This window comes from Siniperca chuatsi, linkage group LG5 (genome assembly GCF_020085105.1).
Source record: "Siniperca chuatsi isolate FFG_IHB_CAS linkage group LG5, ASM2008510v1, whole genome shotgun sequence".
In the NCBI taxonomy this organism is placed as follows: domain Eukaryota; kingdom Metazoa; phylum Chordata; class Actinopteri; order Centrarchiformes; family Sinipercidae; genus Siniperca; species Siniperca chuatsi.
In genome coordinates this window covers 24,966,073-24,987,467 of record NC_058046.1, presented here as the reverse complement: position 1 = coordinate 24,987,467, position 21,395 = coordinate 24,966,073, and the positions used below count along the sequence as shown (strand labels likewise).

Below are 21,395 nucleotides of genomic sequence, written 5' to 3'. Positions count from 1 at the left end.
GTAATTCAGGCCATTTTTCACCCTAAATCCCAAAGACTACTTGTTTCCAAAAACATCAGTTTTGCAAAAGTTGAGTTTCATAAGAAATCAACCTCTATCCCTGACTTAATTTGACACAGCGGACAAACTAAAGCTCTGGGTTAACTGGAAACTAATACTCAGACAGAGTAACAAGTCTGTTATAGCAACATCTCATATAATGAATAACTACATGAGGGCTGTGTCAACACGTCGCTGTGCTTTAGGTCTGAGCCTGTAATGAAGCGTGATTGTTGAATGTGAAAGGTTCAAAGAGCACTGCTGTATGTTGCATCCATATAAACAACATCAGATTTTTAAGATGGTAACTGCAGAGGACGGAGAAGAAAGCAAACATTGAGTCCCGGTGTGACCTGATCAGCTGTGATCTCATGAGCAAAGGAGTCTGCAGGCTGTTAAATGTCAGCTGAGTCATGCAGCGCCCCACCTCCCCTCAGGTTGCCATATGTTGATTACAGGCTGAACACAAGCCGCAACACTTGTGCACCCAAATGACCCATGTTTTATACACAGTGATGGAAGTTAAATAACTGGACTTTTGTTTTCCATACTGCATGTTGCTGAGAGGGTTTCATATTGTTTCCATTTGTGTCTTTTAGCCAACATTTGCTTTTTAGCCTCACTACTTTGGTCCAGACTAAAATATCTCAACAACGACTGGCTAGATTGCCATTCAGTTTTGTACAGACATTCATGGTCTGTACAAAACTGATGAACCCTAATGACTTTGGCGATCCCCTGATTTTTCCTGTTGCGCCACCATGAGGTTGAGGATGGAATATCATGAAATATACCATGAAATTATGTTCAGAGATTCATGGATAAATTTGAATAACTTTGGTGATCCCCTGACTTTTCAGTTTACTACCATCATTGGACAAAAATTTAAACTTGTCCACTTTTGTTTCTGTCTAAATACTTTCAAAACTAATGACATTTCCATCAGCCTCAGCTGTACTTGTGTTTAATGACAGGCAAATGTTAGCACGCTAAAACACACAATTAACCTGTTAAAGACTGTAACACTGAACATTATACATCAGCATGTTAGCATTGTCATTGTGAGCATTTAGCTCAAAGCATCACTGTGCAGCCTCACAGAGCTGCTAGTGTGGCTGTAGACTCTTGGACTTATCAGCAGTGGTGGAAGAAGTATTCAGATCCTTTACTTAAGTAAGAGTAGTGATGCCACACTGTGAAAACTGTGGAAAGTACTCCACTACAAGTAAAAGTCCTGCATTCAAAACCTTACTTCAGTAAAATGTTCCCTGTCAGTGTTTTATTATATCTGATGTTTCTGGATTGATATTAGTGCTGCATTCATGTGTGTGTTGCATTTTACTGCTGTAGTTATTTAAGGTTGAGCTACTACTTAATATGTTGGGTAGTTGAATCTACAGCAATGCATATTCTGTAAAATCATCATCTGCTCGTAGTGTCGCTGTCCTGCGAGAAACACGTGTCTCTAACAAATCTACTTTTCGTGAGCTCAGAAAAACAGCCCTGTTTTCAGCTTTCGGCATTTTCCAGCCAATCCAATTATTACGGTTTTCCCCGAAAGTCTAATCTATCTGTATCGACTTGAAAATGTACATATATATTTGAGTATCTAAACATGTGTACTGAGTGGATCATTTTAGCAGGTGAATGGCCTCTTCTCACAATAATGTAGACAATAAAATTCAACACAAATGTTTGTTCTAAGTTCTTTTTACTTATATAACAATATTGAAATATTATTAGAACATTTTGTTTTTTCACATTAAAGTCTACAAAATGGCATAAAACATGTACTTTAATTAGGTAAAGTATACATATACAAGCAGTGTACTGAAAATGTAAGAATATGCAGAGCAGACAGAATGTGAAACAGTGAAAAAACAGTCTAAAGGACTAACTTATAATGAAATATACTGAGAAATGGCATTTATCAAATTATCAAAGTGTATAGCTGCTCTTAAACTCTGTATATGACTTCTTGAGGTAGACTTAACATGATTACACATCTAATTTATTCCTGGTCTATCTTCACAGACTATGGAGAATGTGTTTGTCAGAAAACATATTAAATCATCATAAATATCGTCATCACCACCACAACCATCAAAAGTATAAAAAGTCTGGCCACATTAAGAGAAATGGGAGTCAAATTATCTCACGACAAATATCTACAGGAAGTGGTTTTCTCTTTTCATCAGTACACCTACAGACTGAAACGTGGTGTCACACTGACATGTTGTAGAGGTTAGATGGGTCAAAATTCCTCTTCTCGTCCACATGGAGGGTCACTGAAGTGTCGGGGAAACAAATTGGCCACAGCTTTTCATTATTCAAGAGCCATATTTTAGGTCACATTTGACTTTAAACCAAAAATAGTTCCGTTTTGTGTCAGGTTATGGGTTATTTTTAGTCAGGGTTTGGACCTGTGTCTGTTTTTGGGATCCCAGCTCTGTCTCCAACTCTACATGACTGCCACCCAGTGGCCCATCAGCAGGGACGTCAGGGAGCCGATGACCACGATGATGCTGTTGTAGATGGGGCCGCTGGATGCTCCAGTGTAGTACTCCATATCTCCAGAGCCCTCTGGTTCATAGCCAGGCCTGGGGCCGTAGCCACTACCAATTCTGTATGGTGGGTAGCCATAACCTCCTCCATATCCCCATATCCCCATATCCTCCATATCCTCCATATCCTCCACCATACCCGTACCCAGGGCGGCTCAGAGCAGACCCGAGCATCGCTCCTCCTATGGCGCCCGCTGCGGCAGCCCCGGCTACTTTCCCTGCACTGGGGCCACTGCTCTGGATGGGTCTGTAGGCCTGGCTGCCACCACCGCCCCAGCCCCGGCCGAAGCCTCCTCCACCTCGGCCAAAGCCACCACCTCCACGACCACGCCGGGCCTCAGAGCTGGGCAACAGTGTGGCGAGGAGCAGCAGGCAGAGGGCAACTGTGAGGGAGAGTTTCTGCGGGCCAGACATTATTTTTTTTTATCCTGTAAAAATAAGACAAAGTGATTTTGAAAAAGACTTGTTGTCTTTTCTGTTTCTGTTATTAATTTTAATTAGTTAGTTAGTTGCATGCACTGAAATTATGACTGCAGTTCTTGACAGTGGTGGAAGAAATATTCAGATCCTTTACTTAAATAAAAGTAATAATGCCAGTGTACGGTAATACTCTGTATATACATAGTATACAGTATAATATTCTGTAAATACATAAATTTAGGCCTACTTTTTAAATACTAGTAAGTAAACTAGTAAGCAACATTCAAAAGTACCAATTAAGTATTATCAGCAAAGTATACGTAAAGTATCAAAAGTATTCAATATGTAAAAAAGCTAATATTGTATGTAAATCTGGTGTAATATAATTATATCTATATTATATCATTGGTTTATTATTATTGATGCATTAACACGTGCACACGCAGCATTTGAAATGTTGCTGGTTGAGAGGAAGCTAATTTTAACAACTGTATACACCGTTGACTAGTTGAATCTATAAAAAAGCATTATATCTTTAGAAGTTGAGTATATATTTTGAAAGTAAAATTAAGTAACGAGTAATTATAGCTGTCAAATCGATGTACTACAGTACAGTAGGTACTACAATATTCTCCACACAAATGTAGCATAAAATGGAAAGTAAAGTGCAAGTAACCCAAATTGTACTGAAGTACAGAACTGAAGTAAATGTAATTATACGGATTCCTGAAGGCACACAGTGCTCATAAACAGACTGATGAGATGTTCTCAGTGCAGCTTTAGTCCTGCTGTGTTATTTTTACGTCACTGATAAATTGAGAGTAGTACAGATCACAGTACTTAATCCAGCTTTGAGAAAAACATCTTACACAAGCACCGTCACAACTGTAACACTGCAGCTGACCTGGGATCAGATAGCTTTCATAATATCTAATGTCTTTTCATTATGATCTGGTAGATTTAATCTGGCTCTAGATCTGACGAGACCTGCTGCATTAATGATCATCAATAGAAAACTGTTTGTTAGCATTAAATAAATGTTTTCTCAATGTTTAACCCAAACGCTTATCTGACAGGAAGAACAAATAGGACTTTATTGAAGAAAGCCAGTAGTGCAACTCTGGCAGCCATAATGTGTGTACTATGTATAGTATACGTATATAGGTATAAGTATAAATAATAAATACAATACACATAATAACATATTAAAGTATGTAGTGTTATGTCATATATATGTGCAGAATATGCAACATACACACACTATACAGTAATAATATATTACTATGAAATGTATATAATTATATAAATGGAAAAGAATACTAAGATATATCTTATGATATAAACATATTTATAAATATATAGTATTATTATGTTGTGATATAAGTAATATAAAGCAGTATGTGATAGATATGTCACTACTACAAATACTGCTACTTCCATAGTAATACGTGTAATGAGTATAATAAAGTGCTTGTTACAATGTGCAACATTTAAGTCAAATACTGAGACAGGTATTGTTTTGTCTGTAGTCATGTTGTCAGTAGTCATTAAATAATAGGGTGAATATTATGTTATTTGCATTAAAATGCACTTTGTTAAAAACAACAACAATAAAAAATATGTTGTGGTGAACTTTTAAATGACACCAAGACTTTCTTCTTCCATATTGGTGACAGTATTTTTTCTGCATACTGTAATGGCAATACTGTATATGTCAAAAGCACGACACTGTGAGAAATACTGCGTCTGACTCAATTCCTCTACACCGTGCCGTAGTAACTGTGTTCTTTAGAAAACAGGAAGCTGTTCTATCTATTTGTGATTGCTGTGCGACAGCCCCTCCCTTACCTACTCACTTTGTGTATAAAGAACAGATACAGGGAGCAGTATTTTTGCTCTTTGCTGTGGAGACCACCATCTCTGTAAAATATGATGCATTATTATATATTAAAGTACCCAAAAGTATATGAAGCAATTCAAATTGTTTCCACATTGACCGACTCCAACACTAAACTTACACATGCATACTTATACATCAATACACCAAAAGTATATTTTTTGTGAATACTTCTAAACTTTAAATGTAGGACTTTTACTAGTTATGGAATATTTTTAGTTTAGTTTAGTTTTTATAGTGTGGTATTACTACTTTTACTTTTACCAAACAATTTGAATGCTTCTTCCACCACTGACTTTACCCAATGAGCAGCATGACATCATTCGCTCTGCTGTCAACAAACTGTACGCAGTCTAATCTGTGTCCTCCTAAAAGATGAGTTGAGCTATAATTACACTGGGTCACTTAGTTTGAGAATAATCCAGTGACTCTCAGATTACAGCTCAGACCAACAAAGAAGACAAAACACTTCATTATGAATTTGATGCACTGCTTCCCAGTGTATTATTATGTGCTTTCTAGAGATGGGCCCTAATTTGTGCAGAAGAGGACATATTAAATAATATCACTTCCTCAAAAAGAGAAATCACTCACAAAAACAGCTGAGGAAAATAAGGAACATTGTTCAAACCGGCTGAATTTAGAAAAATCTTCACACCAGTTTATATTAAATAAGTAACACATCTAAATTCTAACTAACTGTACAAATTATGATTTAAGAGAGTTAGTGTTTCATGAAATCGACAAAACCCTGAAATGTTCTGGTGTACAGATGAGCAAAAACTGGAATGGCTGTTTAATTTCAATGCCAACTTTGTCGCAAAATCCTGGAAAAGAAGGCAAGATAGACTGTTTAATTAGTATTAATTCAAATTTTTCTAGTACTACATAATAAATGTTTGTGTCAGTGATTTATGAATTCTGTTGTACTCAGTGATGGTCTGAAGATTTGACTGTGAAAGATGCTTTAGCTGTAAAAATGTGTACGCTGCACTCTGGCTTGTATGAATTTATGGTGTCATATATGCAGAGTTCTACACAATAACAAACATTTCATTAATTCTAAAAATTAATAGAATAAACAATCTCACCTGCTGAGTTGCTGTTCGCAGCGCGGCGGTTCAGATGAAGTTCCTCCTCTGACGGTAAAAACCAGAGAGCGTTGTGTTTGCAGCTCAGACTCTCCTGACAGTAAGAAGTACGTTTCAGGGCCAGCCCGTTATCCTCCAGACAATCTCAATCCGGTGGAGTGGATCACTCTGTCTCACACCTGCTCATTGGCTGAGTACAGTAAGCTGCTGTACCAGCGACATCAGACATAAATACCTGTGTGTGTGTGTGTGTGTGTGTGTGTGTGCATACATTCGTGTTTCTAATTTTGTCTGAATTATTTAACCCACTGAGTGAACAAACCAGAACACTTAACGAGCTCTCCCGAAGCTTCGACTATGACTAATGTTATATCTCGTCTGTCATTTTAAATTACACAAGATTTAAACATCATTATATAACATGCTACAGTTGGCTTTTCACCCACTGACCTGAAGGAGATTACAGATATACATATCATGTTCATCTTTTCTCAAGATAACTTTTTTTTATTAAATAGCAATCATTGTACGAAAAAAAACCCCTACATTTCCAAATAGTGGCATGAGTTGTTAACATCTTAAAGACTAAAGTTCCTTCATTATTTTGTAAAAGACACAATACAAAAGCAGGCAAGTCTTAAGAGTCACTAAAAATACAACATGCACACTCTCAAAATCACACGCACACACTCTGGATGACATTTTCAACAACGATGTTAGAAATATTGAACGAACAGACAAAAGCAGACGTATGCAAAGCGCTGTACATATGGAGGCAGATTGTACTGCTTTGAAATGCTCATTCATACATCTACAACATTCTTCTATCAAAGGTCATCAGCGTAATTCACAGTCTTGTGTTCACTCTTCTTGTGTCATTCGCTGTTGGATGTAAAATCATTTTTGTACAGCCAGTCCAACGTCCAATGACTACCAGGAGTGAAGAATGATGTTGTTCTTCTATCAAACAGTATTTTACTGTGCTTTTTAAAATCTCAACATGACATCTTCTTGCCGTCTTACATAAGGCATTAATGCAAGTAAGGACAATACACCAGAAAACAAAAGGGGCCCAAAAAGTGTTCAATTGTTTCAGGATGGATTTTTTTTTTGAATAGTTTGATATTTTGGGAAATCAGCTTATTTGTTTTTTTTTGCAGAGAGTTTGATGAGAAAACTGTGTGGTAAATATGAAGCTACAGCAAGTACCAGGTTAGCTTAGCTTAGCACAAAGACTAGAAACAGGGGGAAACAGCTAGCCTGGCTCTGTTTGAAGGTAATAAAATCTGCTCACTAATTAACACGTTACTTCCTGTTTGTTTAATCCGTACAAAAATGAAAGTGTAAAAAACGACAAATCGCTGTTTTACAGGGGGTTATGTGTCCTGACCAAGAAATAGTCCGGCACATAAACCCCTGTAAAACCACAATGTGTCATTTTTACTCTTTGTTTGTTGTACAGATTAAAACAAATGACATACAACACGTTAATTAGTGAGCTTTAGAGGTGCTGGTGAGTGGATTTTGTTACCTTCGGACACAGCCAGGCTTGCTGTTTCTCCCTGTGTTTACAGTCTTTGTGCTATGCTAAGCTAACCAGCTACTGGCAAACATACAACAAACATCTAACTCTCTGCAAGAAAGTGAATAGGTGTTTCCTTTATCTTCAATCATAAAATGTCTTTAACATTCGGTTTGAATGCCTACAGAAAAACTGGAGACAGTTGTTACCATCAGGCTGACGATCACAACATAAACAGATTATCTGTTCACACGGCCTTCAATAATCCCTGCAGTGAACTTCTCAGCTGCGATGAAATGGAGAGGGTCAATTAAATTCCTTCAGTTACAATATTTAACACATTCTCAAACAGTGAGGAACATAAAGGCACACAGTGCAATGTGGGACTCGATGGTGCCAGCTTCTGAGGCTACGACCGTTTGCTCGTGGTCTGCTCGGTTTCACATTCACCCAAACTGTGTGGGCTGATGTGCTTCTTTGTACTTTACAGTTAAATGTGTGCCTATGTTTGTTTGTGCTTGGAGAAACCTTTTAACAGGCACTTCACTAATACCATAACATATGATGTTTGTGCTTTAAATTGATTTTGGGTATCAGCTTGCAATCTGGAGGGTAGAGACAGAACAGGACGTGTCATTTTATGCTCATTCTGCAAAAAAGGTTAAAATTATAGAGGAATGTCTTTCTGTGTGTACTGTATGTGATGACAAAGAGAAAAGCAGAGAGAGAGAGAGATAAAGTGATTGGGTCTGAATCAAGACTCTTTACAAGGCTGTGTGAGTCGTCATGACTCTGAAGACTATTGCTGAGATGGTCACACTTAACATGCACACAGTACAGCATGTTAAAGTTTTGTCTGTATGTTGATTGGATGATTTGGAAAAGACCCCATGCAGAGGCAGGAATTCAGAGGAGCAGGCTTATCGCTGAAACACATACATTGGGTTCTTGTCAGCTGATTCTGTGTCACTCTCTTGGTCACAGCTGGGAGGAGGATGTGGTACTCTGGGAGAGGTTCTGACAGTTTGATGAGCGGCTCACATACACGTCGCCCCCTCTGGAAGACAACTGAGCTGCTTCTCAATTATACACCGCAGGTATGTGTACCTACAAGTACAAGCAGACAAATGCAGAAAGAGAAAAAATAAATGTCTATGTCTGCGAAGATACATTTGATAATAATTACAATACTATGTCAACTCCTGTATGACAATTTTTGTAAGATCATAACAGCTGATGAACATGACTGTGGCAAAGACGATGCGGCGAAGTAGATTATATACAGTATTTTCTTGTACCTCCTCCTGAGTTTTTGCACCTCTCTGTCCTCCTCCTCCTTCAGTTTGGTGATGAAACTCTGCAGGACAGGCATTTCAAACTTGATGTACTGCGCCACCTGGTGGAAGGGAGGAGAAATATAATGACGAAGCACAAAAAAAAGAGACTAATATGAGGTAAATAAAAGGATACTGGACACACAGAGGCAGGGATTTTGTAGCTGCATGCTGTCACACAAAAGGAGTAAGACATGTTAATTTATAGCCGGGAGTCATATCTCTGTATCTCTGCATCAAACCGCTTTAAAGAAAACGTTACAGTGAATGTGGTCATTTACATCATATGTGACTTCTTCTCCCAGGTCTTCTTCCATGAGGAAAATCTTGCAGACCTGCTCACATGGACCCTGCATTACTCTCAGCACCAGAGGATAGTCACTTCGCTTCAGTTTCACACGCTCTGAAACATTAAACGCATCGACAAAGGTATTGATTAACAGAACAAAAATAACAAATAATATACAGTATATACGGTAATACCCATTGTAGTATTTTCCTCATTAAGCCTGCATTTCATCTCTTGACAAACAAGAAATAAACGGAATAATTCACACTCACCTCCACTTGTATGGACGAGGTAGAGCGCAAAATCATCTGGGCTGTTTTCGATTTTAAATTTGTTGAGGAGAACTCGTAGCACCTGAGGTGTGCTCATGCAGCTGTTGATCCGAACATTAGTCACTGAGCCGTAAGAAGGAGTAAACACTGCTGTCTGAGGAAAAAATACATTAAAACATGAGTTTAGTTTCCTAGATAACTTTATGTGTAAATATTTGTGTACAGAGATGCACATGCATGGGTCATTGTGAATGTGTTTTTCTTATTTGTAAATATGTTTCAAATAAATTTAAACATCAACATCAAAATTGCTAAAAGTAAAAAGCAAATAAACTCTCTGAAACTAAGCCTAGTTAACTGATTAGAACATGTACATTATTTTGTCAGGCTTTCTAGGGATCAACCGACAAACACCTGTCTGGCATCACCTTGTGGTTGTAGAAGTGTCCGTTGATGGAGAAGCGATGGCGTCGAATTTTCCTCTGGTCGCTCGGTGACCGTCGCTGGCCCCGTCTTAAGACGCCGGCATCACTCTTCGTTCTGAGGAGCTGTGCGGAGCTCTCACTGTCCTCTGTCCAATTAACAATCATTACCTTAGATTATCAGTTATTATTCAGTGTCTTTAACATGAAAAGAACTGTGAAAATGTGACTTATCTTTAAACTAAGAACTGACTATTCCTGATCATTATATTCAAATGGTGGATACCTTAACACTGAATTTAATCATGCTGACATCATGAAAGTAAACATCACCTGTACGGAGGTGGAAACAACATTTGTTTTTCTGTTCAGGTAAAGACAGGATGAAACAAATATGAGAGTGAAATGTCATATTTGTTTTATGTTTTCATTTCAACTAATGGAATTATTATTAAACTGTATACTCCTCTAAGGGTTGAAAAACTCTGGACAAACTAAAAATAAGGCTTTAATTCCTTCCTCACGAGAAGTTTCCATTTTGGAGATAAGAGGTTTCCACCCAACAGTGATTGTATGCTTATATAAAGCTGCTGAGAGTTAATTAGAGATTTGGTCCACAGTGTTTTTTAGAGCTACGTTAATTTGATCTTAATGACATAATGAAACATTTCTTTTTTTGTCTTGGCAACTGATGAGAGAACACAAATAAAACAGTATTGTTTAGTAATTCAGTTGTTTCTACTACACATACATGGGGCTGATGTATGATGTTGTTCACTGGATCCTTATTATAGCCAAGGGAGTAGTATACAGTATGTTACCATATTTATACAGTCAATAAAGCCACTCACCTTCTGTCTGTTCTTCCATCACACCGTTGTCCTCCAGTTGGTTGTCAGGTGGCGTCACTTCCACTGTGGGTGGGCTCTGCTGTTGACCATCTGTGCTGTTGGGGGAACTTCAAAAAGGAAACAAGAGAGAGTGCAAAAGTAAGAGATGAAGAGACACAGTGGCAAAGGACAAGGCTGTAAAGATACAGCTGAAAATATGTTGTAGATATAAACTGTTACCTTTGACATTGGCTATAGATGAAAAATGCTTTGTTTTTAGCCAAAAGTGATGGCAGTTACAGTACAGAATAGTATAGTAAGTCATAATATCAACAGTGTAAGAATTTGGACTTTAACAACATTGTCACTGCAAACACTGATACAGAGGTGAGTCTTATTATTAGAAGCATTAGAAGCATAGCAGCATTTCGTTAACCACTTATACACCACATACGATATGTACGTCACATCCCTGTAGGCTAGTGACACCTGTTCCTCTTTGCTGATGCAGTTTTTTTCTGCTGTCATGATTTGTGAGAGTATTTCCTTTGATATTTTAAGTAATTTAGCATTTTCTTGGACTGATGTACCAGCAGTATCAGTATGGATTATTTGGCCTCTTTGGAGCTCTCTGTTTGAGAGGATAACCTCTTTTGTTGCTGGTAAATTCTGCTAAGTGGCATCCAAACTAGTAAAAAGCAACTTTACAGCTGTGGTGATTTAGTTACTTCAAAGTTAACGTCCTTTTTCATGAAGTGTTTATGTTAATTTGTCTATTTCTTGTAAGTTCATTTTTCCCTGAAACCCAAATGTCAGCTGCACGCCCGTGAGCTCTATTATCCCTGGAGTAAGAATAGCTTCTTCGGATGAATGGGATTACAGAGCTGAAATTGGGGCTTCAAGTCTATTGACACAAATTGATCTGTGGTAGCTTGGGGCAAAATCCAAAACTGAGCCAGAGGTGCGGGTTAAAAGGTTCACTTTTGTCTATGGACCACTGCCAATTGGTGTTTCATCAAAGGATTCAGCAAACTGTGGAAATCATTTATGTATTTGTTGCATGGAATTAAATCTGCAATATTAAGTAATGCCATCATACATCAACAAAGAGTGATGACACAAATTTTATTAAATGTTTCATCAGACAAACTAGACATAATCTATATTTGCCCCCGCTGACCTACTGTGTATCACCATTTCCGGTCAGCGAGGTGTAATTGGATCTGTCTGGACCTCTTACCCTTGACTGTCCAGATTGCAACCTGAGTGCCAGGACGTAGAGGAGGGGGGCGGTCGGATTCGCTCGTGGTCATCCTGCATCTGAAGCCTGATTGGTCGCCGCAGGCCCCAGAAGATATTCAGCAGGCCCTCGACAATCAGTTCCCCCTCTTCCTGTTGGGAGAGAGGAGCTGTGATCAATGCACATACACACAGTGGACAGTTATTACTCCTTTGGGATTCACCGTATAATGGGTAGGGTATATTAAATTGCAAATGACTTAAAAAGTAAAAAAGGGCGACAGGAAGACAGACAAACAGTAGTGAAGAGTGGAGACATTCAAATGCTTCTGTTGAAAAGGAGGATAAAACATTAAAATAAGAGTAAACACACACACACACACACACAGCCGTAAATACTCACTTCTCTGTGTCTGAGCTGTAGATTCTGTCCTTCATAGTAGAGGTTGTATGTCTTAAGATGTGAGAGGACTGTTACCCTGGAGACAGAAATGTTGAATCCCTTAAAAGGAGCGTGCTGCTAATTTCATGTTTTTAGCCCACTAACTATAAGTCTGTATACTTCACATTACTGCTGACCATTTTACAAAGCAACTCAGATGTGGTTAGTTTGATTTCCTGCTCTCCAGGCAGCCTTCGAAATTAATTACAGTTTGAAAATTAACTGTTGGAAAGTTTAAACATCACAGACTGGGCTCTACATAGCTAAAGGTGGCTACTGCATTAAAAATATGCAAGTCACTTCCAAATTCATATCTTTTTCATGATGTTCATGTAGGGCTAAGCGACTGTTGGCATCATTAGCACAATACTAGTAAGCACACTTTTTGATATTGGTATACAGTATATCACAATATGGCATGTGTATGTAAAATCATATATAAACTGACCTTTAAAGCAATAAACTCTGTTCCACTGTAATGCATACAGTAACATGACACCAAACTCTTCATATATGTGGAACTAAACTTCAACTGATTTTGTTCGATTTTAATTACAGCTGACTTGGACAGAAATTTTAGAACAATATTATAATATATATATATATATATATATATATATATATAAATAAATATATAAACACTACACATTTATTTTGCAGAAGTGCATTCAAACTCCATAGTGAGCAAGATGCCCTCCCAAATAAACAACCAGTGCTACAATACAAGTGTTGAGATTTCTTTCAGCATTATCACAAAATGATCTAGCTAAAGGTTGACAGTAATAGCTAATAACTGTAATATAGGTTTATCGTCCAGCCCTCTGTCTATGTTTGCCTCCTGTTTGCGTTCTGGGTCAGATTTTCTAACAACCTTGCTTGTGAATGCACCACTTTTTAAGCAGCCAACAAAAAGCACCTGAACGCACCATTAAGTGTGTTTACAGTCCCTTCCCTCGACTGTATTACCATGTAATGATATTAAAACTGTGACTAAAAGCATTAAATTGACTCAGTGTTCATGGTGGCCATGTTTGTTTTGTATTTTACGTTACATATGTTACATAACATAATTTTCAGGCCTCTGCAAGTAGATTTAGACTGTATTGACAGTAATTAGTCTTGAAACCTGATTGAGAAGTTACAATTACAAACTGGTAAGAAGAGCAGCATTTGTGTTTTTTGTGATCTTGGTGATGTCAAGGATGAATTTCACTTGGTGTTTCATTGCTGCATGTGCAGAGGGGCTGCATTTTTAAAATAAAAATGGTTAAAGAATCCTGATTTGTCTGGCTGTCTGAAAAAAATATGTCGAGTTGGCTTTTTAATGAGGAGATTTTGGTTTTGGTAGGATTTCTAGAAAGTACATGGCAGCTAAGACAGAGAGCACTGTATCGTTAATAAAAGGACATCTCTGTTGTGTAAATTAAATCTTTTTAAAAGTTCTCGTTTTGAATTTCTGGATCTGGATCTGTACATTATTATTTACCATGTGATCATTTTGGTTGTTTTATATATGTCATGTAACCCTATATGGGCTGGGACCCATGTGGTATTTACTTATACTTAAGTCAAGTACTTACTGTCGAACTACACACTTAAAGGTGGGGTACGCGATTCTAATCAAATACACTTTTTGTCAAATTCAGAAAATATCTCCTCATGGTCCGCTAGCTGTCCGTCCAGTGCGTGCGCTAAAAAAAACCCTCTGATGTTTCTACACAGCCCTAGCTCTGTAAATGGCTCGGATCGAGCCACATAACACTATTCCAGCCATGATTTGTGTGTCAGGTAACGTTAAATGACTTGTCCACAGACATTCAGCTTACTTTCTAGTTTGCCAAGATATGCTGTTGTTGTGATGTTAGCTATAGTAGCAGGAGAGTTGTGAGTATCGCTGTCTGGAGCTGGTTTGCTGGCTCTGGGAAACCGTCTCGTCCTCTCTGGCTGTTAGCTTCGCAGCAGCAACTGTAGTGACAGTTTGCTAACCCACAACCTAGCTAACGTTAGTTATATTACTTGCTGCGTCGTTGTTCGCTCTATATCATGGTATTTGTCATGGTATTGGATTCCTCCAGAATCGCATACCCCACCTTTAAATCAATAAACGTATGTATGCTTGGAAAATGGTCAGCAGTGAGTATCATATGCACAAGTTTGCAAATAGTGTTAAACTACCAGTGTTGTGCTTTAACATCCTGACTTAATGTTTTTAACAAACACATACCAAAGGTTAATAAAGTCAGACTGTTCAACATAAGTTTAAATTCATAACGTATTTCATATGCATATACAGGCGTGTTTGTATGTTCAGTTGAGAAACAGTGTGGTGTTTAATCCTTACTTGCTGATGAACTTGTTCTCTCCAATCTGAACCCCGTACTCTGTATCATCCATTCTCAGTAAGCATGAGAGGAGCTGAGAGACAAAGAAGCAACACAGAGATTTAATCATTTTCATCCGTCTGATTCAGTCTCATGACTCCTCATGACCAGCAGCGAGCAACAGACATGAAGAGGGCAGCCTGGAGAGGAGGAAAGTGATTGCAGGAAGAGGAGGAGGAGATAAAGCTCCACACAGTAAACTATAACAACAGATCATATCTTCTTTCCTGTCAATGCATTTCCTTCAAGAGACAGATCAACTCTTAACAGTTCAACTGGCACTACAATATGTCCCACTACACAATCAAACATTTGGTGTGTGATGGAGTGAGACAGCTGCTCTCCACACTCTCTTCCTCCTCTTGCCTACGATATATTTCTTCCTTCCTGTCATCCCTTTAATTCTGTCCTGTCTGTCTTTTACACATAAACACTCAAACACACACACACACGTACGCACATGCAGCTGTTTTACATGGCACTCAGCCACCACCCCGTTGGGTTTTCCCTCCCTCTTTGGTGAACGAGTGTGTATGTTTGTGTATAACTGTCTTTGTGTGTCTGCAGAGGAGGCAGGACAGAAGCCAGAAGAAGAGATGAACAGGTGCAGGACACATGGGCCACCCGCAGAGCCAAATCATGTCAGCTCCTTGAACATTTATCTCTTAGCAAGCTACTGGCGGCACACATTATATGCATTTATCTATCATATCTGTATCTGTATTATTCCCTGGATGACTAAAAATGAATCATGTTTTCTCTCTTTCTTTGTATTTCACACACAAACAAAGAGTGTTTTAAAGGACAATACCAACCTACAAATAAAGACCATTTTTGTGGACCATTTCTGAATGTAGGCAATGACTTTTCATCTAGTGCCACCATTAGGATGACATTTTTAGTTTTTAGTGAAATATCTCAACAACTATTGGATTGGATTGCCGTGAAATCATGTAGACATATTCATGGTGCTGAGTGGATGAATCCTAATGACTTTGGTGATCCTCTGACTTTTCCTCAAAGATTTCACTTTTCCAGAGAAATATCTAAACAAATACTGGATGGATTGGCACACAAACATTCATAGTTCCCAGTCAATGCATCCTAATCAATTTGGTGATCCCTGACTTTTGAATTGAATTGTCCAATACTTTGGTTTATGACCAGATACTTGCAAAACTAATGACAGCCTCAGCTTTACTGTGTTTAGTGCTAATTATCAAATGTTAGCATGCTAGCAGGCTAAACTAAAATGGCAACCCTGCTAAGTATTACCTTCTAAACATCAGAAAGGTAGTATTATTGTTGCCAGCATGTTAGCATGCTGACGTTAGCATTTAGCTCAAAGCACCACTGTGCTTAAGAACAGTCTCACAGAGCCGCTAGCATGGCTGTAGAGTAGATTTTTAGTGTTATTTTTGCATTTTTCCAACAGTTTAAGGCAACCACTGGTTTCCAGTCATTTCCGTATGATATCAAAATAAAAGCAGACTTTTTAAACTTGTGTACGCTGTGTAATCCATCACAGACAACATCAAGTCTGCATTCATCTATCAATGTTATATTACTGTTGTTACAGTTTAAGCGCAGAGTTCATTGCCTCACCACAATAATGTAACTTTGAGAAATCGATGTTCTGTTCAGCCCTCTCATCAAAAGCATGGTTTCTTTCCATATTACTCTCTTATAACACAGTCAGTGCCTCTATAACAGAGGCAAAATATTAATGTCAGAGAGACATACCTGCCAAATAAGCATGGTATAAATGTGACTAACAAGACTACAAGTGATCTTACCGTAGTGAAGACTGTGTGATGTTGTTGAGTCACCAGAAAGAGGGAGCTACAGATGAGGAGAGAGAGAGAGCGAAAGGTTAGGCAGGTAGACTCCTAATGTATCCTCAGGTATTAGCAGTTTTGTCATTCAGGTGTCAGTTTCAAACAGCCCACCACGTCTTTTCTTGTGAGTGTGACAGTGAACAGACAAGGAAGAGTGGGGGTGTTTAAAGGAAGTGCTCCCCTTCCGTTGAATCACTTCCTCCTTTACTCAGTCAGTCACACAGGAAACTGACACTAGGCCTTATGCAGCCCAAAACTTCCTCAATTCAAGCAGCACAGATGCGTTATCACGCGCACCCAAACAAAGAGCACGGGTAGAAAAACTGATAAGACCCACACATATTAACTGCCCTCTCTTTTTTTTCCTCTTTCCTGATTCAGACACTCAGATCAGACACAGACCTTAACATATTGTAAACAAAGATAAGCAAAACCTGGCAAGCAGAATATTGTAGCAGCTTTAAACACACAGTGCTGATAAATAAGCTGAGGCTGTCGATCTCCGAAATAAATGTGTTCAGTTATTGTGGACGAATTAAATATTAAATACCAATCAGCCCAGGCCCCCTGCCAAGGTCTATCAATATTTCAGCACCTATATTAGCCCTGTCAAGTGCTCAAAAGCTCACCATTCACCTACACAATGGAAATCATAAGTCTTTAATACTGCGGCCGTGGTCAAGGGCAGCTGTGCTCGTAGACTTGTTAGCGGGTGATGCCAGTGGTCCAAGACAGACATGAGGCCGGCTGTCAAACCAAGACAATGTTGTAATTGTCTGACAAGTCACAAGACCAACCTGAACTTTAAGTCAACTAAATTGTCATCTGATAACAAAATTGATCCTTCCCTGATGTTACCTCCTGAAATAAAGATCAAATCAGACATTTAACCTTTAAAGCTGCTGCTAGAGTATCATTCACTGTTGTAATAAATGTGTGCCCTGTTTAGTGTTTGTTGTTGATGAAATAGACTTGTTTAAGTGTGTATTTTTCACTTTGTCCAGGGGGGATTTTAATGGTTTTCTTCAGCTTTCTTCAGAGTTTTCTCAAACCACAGGACAGAGCTGGGAGATGATTCAGTGCAGTATTGATGTTGTGATATGAGACTAGATATTGTCAGGGGTTTGTGTTTATTGTAACATTGTGACAAAACTTTGGTCTTTCTCTGGCTGTAAAGCTTACATTACAGTTAGGTATGGCTGGGCTATTGTTTGAAACATTTCAATACTAGTGCCAATATGATACCAAAATAATTTTTTCAATACCTTTCGGTAAGTATGTATGAAAATGTATAAACATGTTTTTCATTAACAAAAGAAAAACACACTTCTCAAATGTTAGATGTTGTCCAAACACAAGCAGCTGAACTTTGCCTAAGTAAAAAACTGGCAATATATGATTTAAATCAGGAACTATCTGATGAAAGAATAAGCAAAGACTATGAATCTGACCAGACATTCGATGCCAATACTCTGTGCTACCATACCAAAAAAGTATTTAAGTTAACTACCCAGTTCCAAGAATGAAACCAGAATTTTATAAATACTGAGGTCATGAGGTCCAACACAAAAAATAAAATCTCAGAAATATTTGTATTATTTATTCAGTTAACTGCTCTATTACATTTTCTGTTTCAAACATTGAGGTCTCAATGCTGTTGTTGTCTGGTGGAGACATACTGAATCCTTTTGTATATTTTGTTGGCCTGAAAGGACTCAAATTAAAAAAAATATACTGGAGTCTAAAAATAATGGACTTAGCCTGAAAAATAACACACCGCATTTGATTTTCAGCAGGTTGTTAAAATCCCAGAGTTCCCAGAAAAAATACTGCGGACATGAGCTCAGTGTCTTCAGTGGTAGCTACAGCCCTGCCCAGTCAAAAAGGTAGGGGAAAATTAATTCTGCTACTTATTTGGACATCATAACCACACAACTTATTATGTTTTTGTCAGAGATCTTCCCAACCTAGTTTGGAGTGGAAATATTGCACCAAAACACTACCAGTTACCCCCAAAACATTGCTCCAGTATTGACATATCTAATTTTGTCAGTATATTCCAGCTCAACCACAGCAGACCATGTAAAACAACATCAACACATAAACTTCTACCTTGACCTTTTGTACACCATGTTCAGCGTCTGTATTTACATTACGTCTCAAGATTAGAGCCTGTAAAATTATATAAATTACCTTGACTTTTAACCAAAACAGTTCAAACCAGTGATAGCTCTTGTCCGTTATAAACAGAGGACCATGTCTCTGTGGAAATTATCTGTATGACATTGATGCACTCCTTATATTTGCACTCTTTCCTACTTTGTTCTGCAACTGCTGCACAACAATTTCCCTCAGGATAAATAAAGTTCTATCTTATCTTAGAAAGCTGTCTCCGCGTTTTGATTTAAAGCCAACAGCAGCATATAAATGCAGCCAGACTGACCCACAGCTGACCCAGTCCTGATTCAGATCAGGGAGCTCTTCTTTGTGCTGGACAACAGTCCAGATGTAGACCTCATTGACTCCCTGAATTCTCCTCTGCCTCATTACAACGTCAGCCTTCAGCCTCAGTCTTCATCTTCGTCTCTTTCGCGGTATCTTTATGTCTCATTCGCCTTCATCTGCTCAGTTGTTTCACACCACAGTAACTCAATTTATTAGTAGCTGTCCACTTTTTCTGATTAGGAAATTCTTTCCTCTCTGTCTGTTTTTCCCATTCAGCTTTCTCCTGTGTCTCCTTCGTGTTCCCTTGTGAAAGACTAGAAGCCATCCACCATGCTTTTAAAACTCATGACCACAACTTCCTGACTTTTCTCCCCCCTCTCTCTTGCTTTCATTGACACACATGCACGCTTGTTTTTTGCCCTCTTGCCCTGTTGCCTCTGAATCTCCTCTGTCAAAGTCTTTGGCTGAAATGGACGATGAATAGCTCCAAACCTCCTCTCCTCCACCACCACCACCACCCCTGCCTTCAGCCTCCACATTACTAATGCTCTGCCTCACTATTGTCACCATTGTCATAGCAACACCAAAAACATCTAAGCACCAGCAACTAGCCCACAACACTGAGCCAAAAATAGTGTGTGTGTGCTTGTCTCTCCTGCTTCTTGTTAGGCATACTGGGGTTGTCAAAAACATTGCAAGGCTCAATTTTAATCTACATATGGCTTCCAGATTCTCCAGATCAAGCTGAAACTATTCTTCCCCCTTAGTTGACTGAGGAGCTGAAACGATTAGTCGATCGATAAGGAATTTATCAGCACCTATTTTGATAATCGAGTAATCATCAATCAGTAAGTTATTTTTCACGCGAAAACGACAAAAAATTCCCTGTTTCAGCTTTTTAAATGTGAATATTGTCTGGTTTTCTTGGTCTTCTAAGATGGTAAACTGAACATCTTTGGGGTTTGGACTGTTTGGTCGAACAAAACAAAACATTTTGAGATGTCACCAAGGGCTCTGGGAACTTGTGATTTTCTATCAGATATTTTATAGAACAAACGATTAACTGAGAAAATAATCGGTAAGGAAAATAATGGTTAGTTGCAGCCCTAGATGACTAGATATTTTAGTAGAGTACACTCTGTTGCTAGTTTACCAGATCCACCTACCTAAAACTAATGCAGTCTAGTACAAAATCCCTGCAAATAACCTATAATGTACAATGATTTAGGGGTGTTGATTCAACTTTTTGGAGGCTTATGGTGCTGTTGAATTGTATTGTTTTTAATACTTTGTCCATCCCAATGCGGGTAGTTTAAATATCAGAAACTACTCTCCAAAATGACCAAACAGTTGAATCAGCATCTATACAGTTTCAACACAAACTCAACATTATAAGCTTCATGAATATAGGACTTATAGCAGGGCTGTTGTATTAAATTACTTTTAGCTGAGTGTACATAAATAGTGTACATTACAAGCCATATCATTAGTTAGGCCTATTCACTTTTTGGCAGAGGGTCTGTCCTAAAGCACTGCCTCTGTCTAGCCAGCCTTATGTGTGCTGAGAGGAATCTTAACTATCTACTGTTATATAACCTGTTTTACTAATACATAGCTATGCACACTCCCTGGTAGAGACCAAATGTGAATTTCTATCGTTTTACGTTCAGGATTTAGCCTGGACCATAATATAAAGTGGTATGGAGCATACCTATTATCACTGCATGTCAGTTAAATACGCCACATGTGCCTGACATTCGAGGTTTTTAGTCTATATGTGTGTCGTCAATGCTTTTATAGAAGAAATAAATGTTGCCGTTTGTCATTTTATGTTGTCAAAACATTTAAGTCTTCTTTTTGTACAAACAATCATCAAACTACACCCACTCCATATCGCCACATCAACCCACAGACATCATCATGATCAGCCTACTTAGCTACATCGACGCTTCTGTCTGATTCCTGCCGACTTTAGGAGATGCTATTTCGGCTCACCAAACCCGGGGACGCAGGCTCTCCGGTTCTCCTCTTACACCTCCTCCTCCCTTCTTCCCTCTTCTTCCCGTTACGGCGGCTGAACTAACGGTTAACGGTAAACTCCTCGGTCAACTCGCTCGCTCTCCTGCTGTTGGAAACAATCACTGGGGCGCGTGCATCCAGGAGCTGGTACAAGGAGGAGGAGAGCGCGAGAGGTCCATCTGCTGTGGCTGAGCTCGCGGCACAGCAGCTTCTGGGGCCCCGGCCGGGAGCCAATCAGAGAGCGACCCTGACGCCCCTTTGTTCGCGCTGCGTGCGGAGATGAATGAAAACACGAAAACAATGGGAGAGCCGAGCATGCGCACACCGTACGTCCGGTTAACAATCAGGTAC

The 21,395-nt window shown here is 38.8% G+C and overlaps 1 protein-coding gene across 5 annotated transcripts; it reads right to left on the bottom strand.

Annotated features, from left to right (window-relative positions):
* Positions 1–1,733: 1,733 nt before the first annotated feature.
* Positions 1,734–21,301, bottom strand: rassf2b (Ras association domain family member 2b). 5 transcript variants are annotated; one of them, XR_006377878.1, is made up of 12 exons: positions 20,959–21,301; positions 16,539–16,584; positions 14,703–14,776; positions 12,323–12,398; positions 11,921–12,072; positions 10,702–10,808; positions 9,857–9,999; positions 9,429–9,582; positions 9,149–9,270; positions 8,832–8,929; positions 6,012–8,640; positions 1,734–3,031 (listed from the first exon to the last, which is right to left on the bottom strand). XR_006377878.1 is itself a non-coding variant. In XM_044195040.1 (11 exons), exons 1-11 carry the CDS (start codon positions 19,125–19,127, stop codon positions 8,571–8,573), a joined length of 1,146 nt encoding a protein of 381 aa, XP_044050975.1. In that variant the 5' UTR covers positions 19,128–19,316; the 3' UTR covers positions 6,011–8,570. The 5 variants fall into 5 exon arrangements, 1 of the variants encoding a protein (XP_044050975.1); XR_006377877.1 differs by having other exon boundaries at positions 21,021–21,301; XR_006377875.1 differs by lacking the exon at positions 20,959–21,301 and adding an exon at positions 19,024–19,316.
* Between the last annotated feature and the right edge of the window lie 94 nt (positions 21,302–21,395).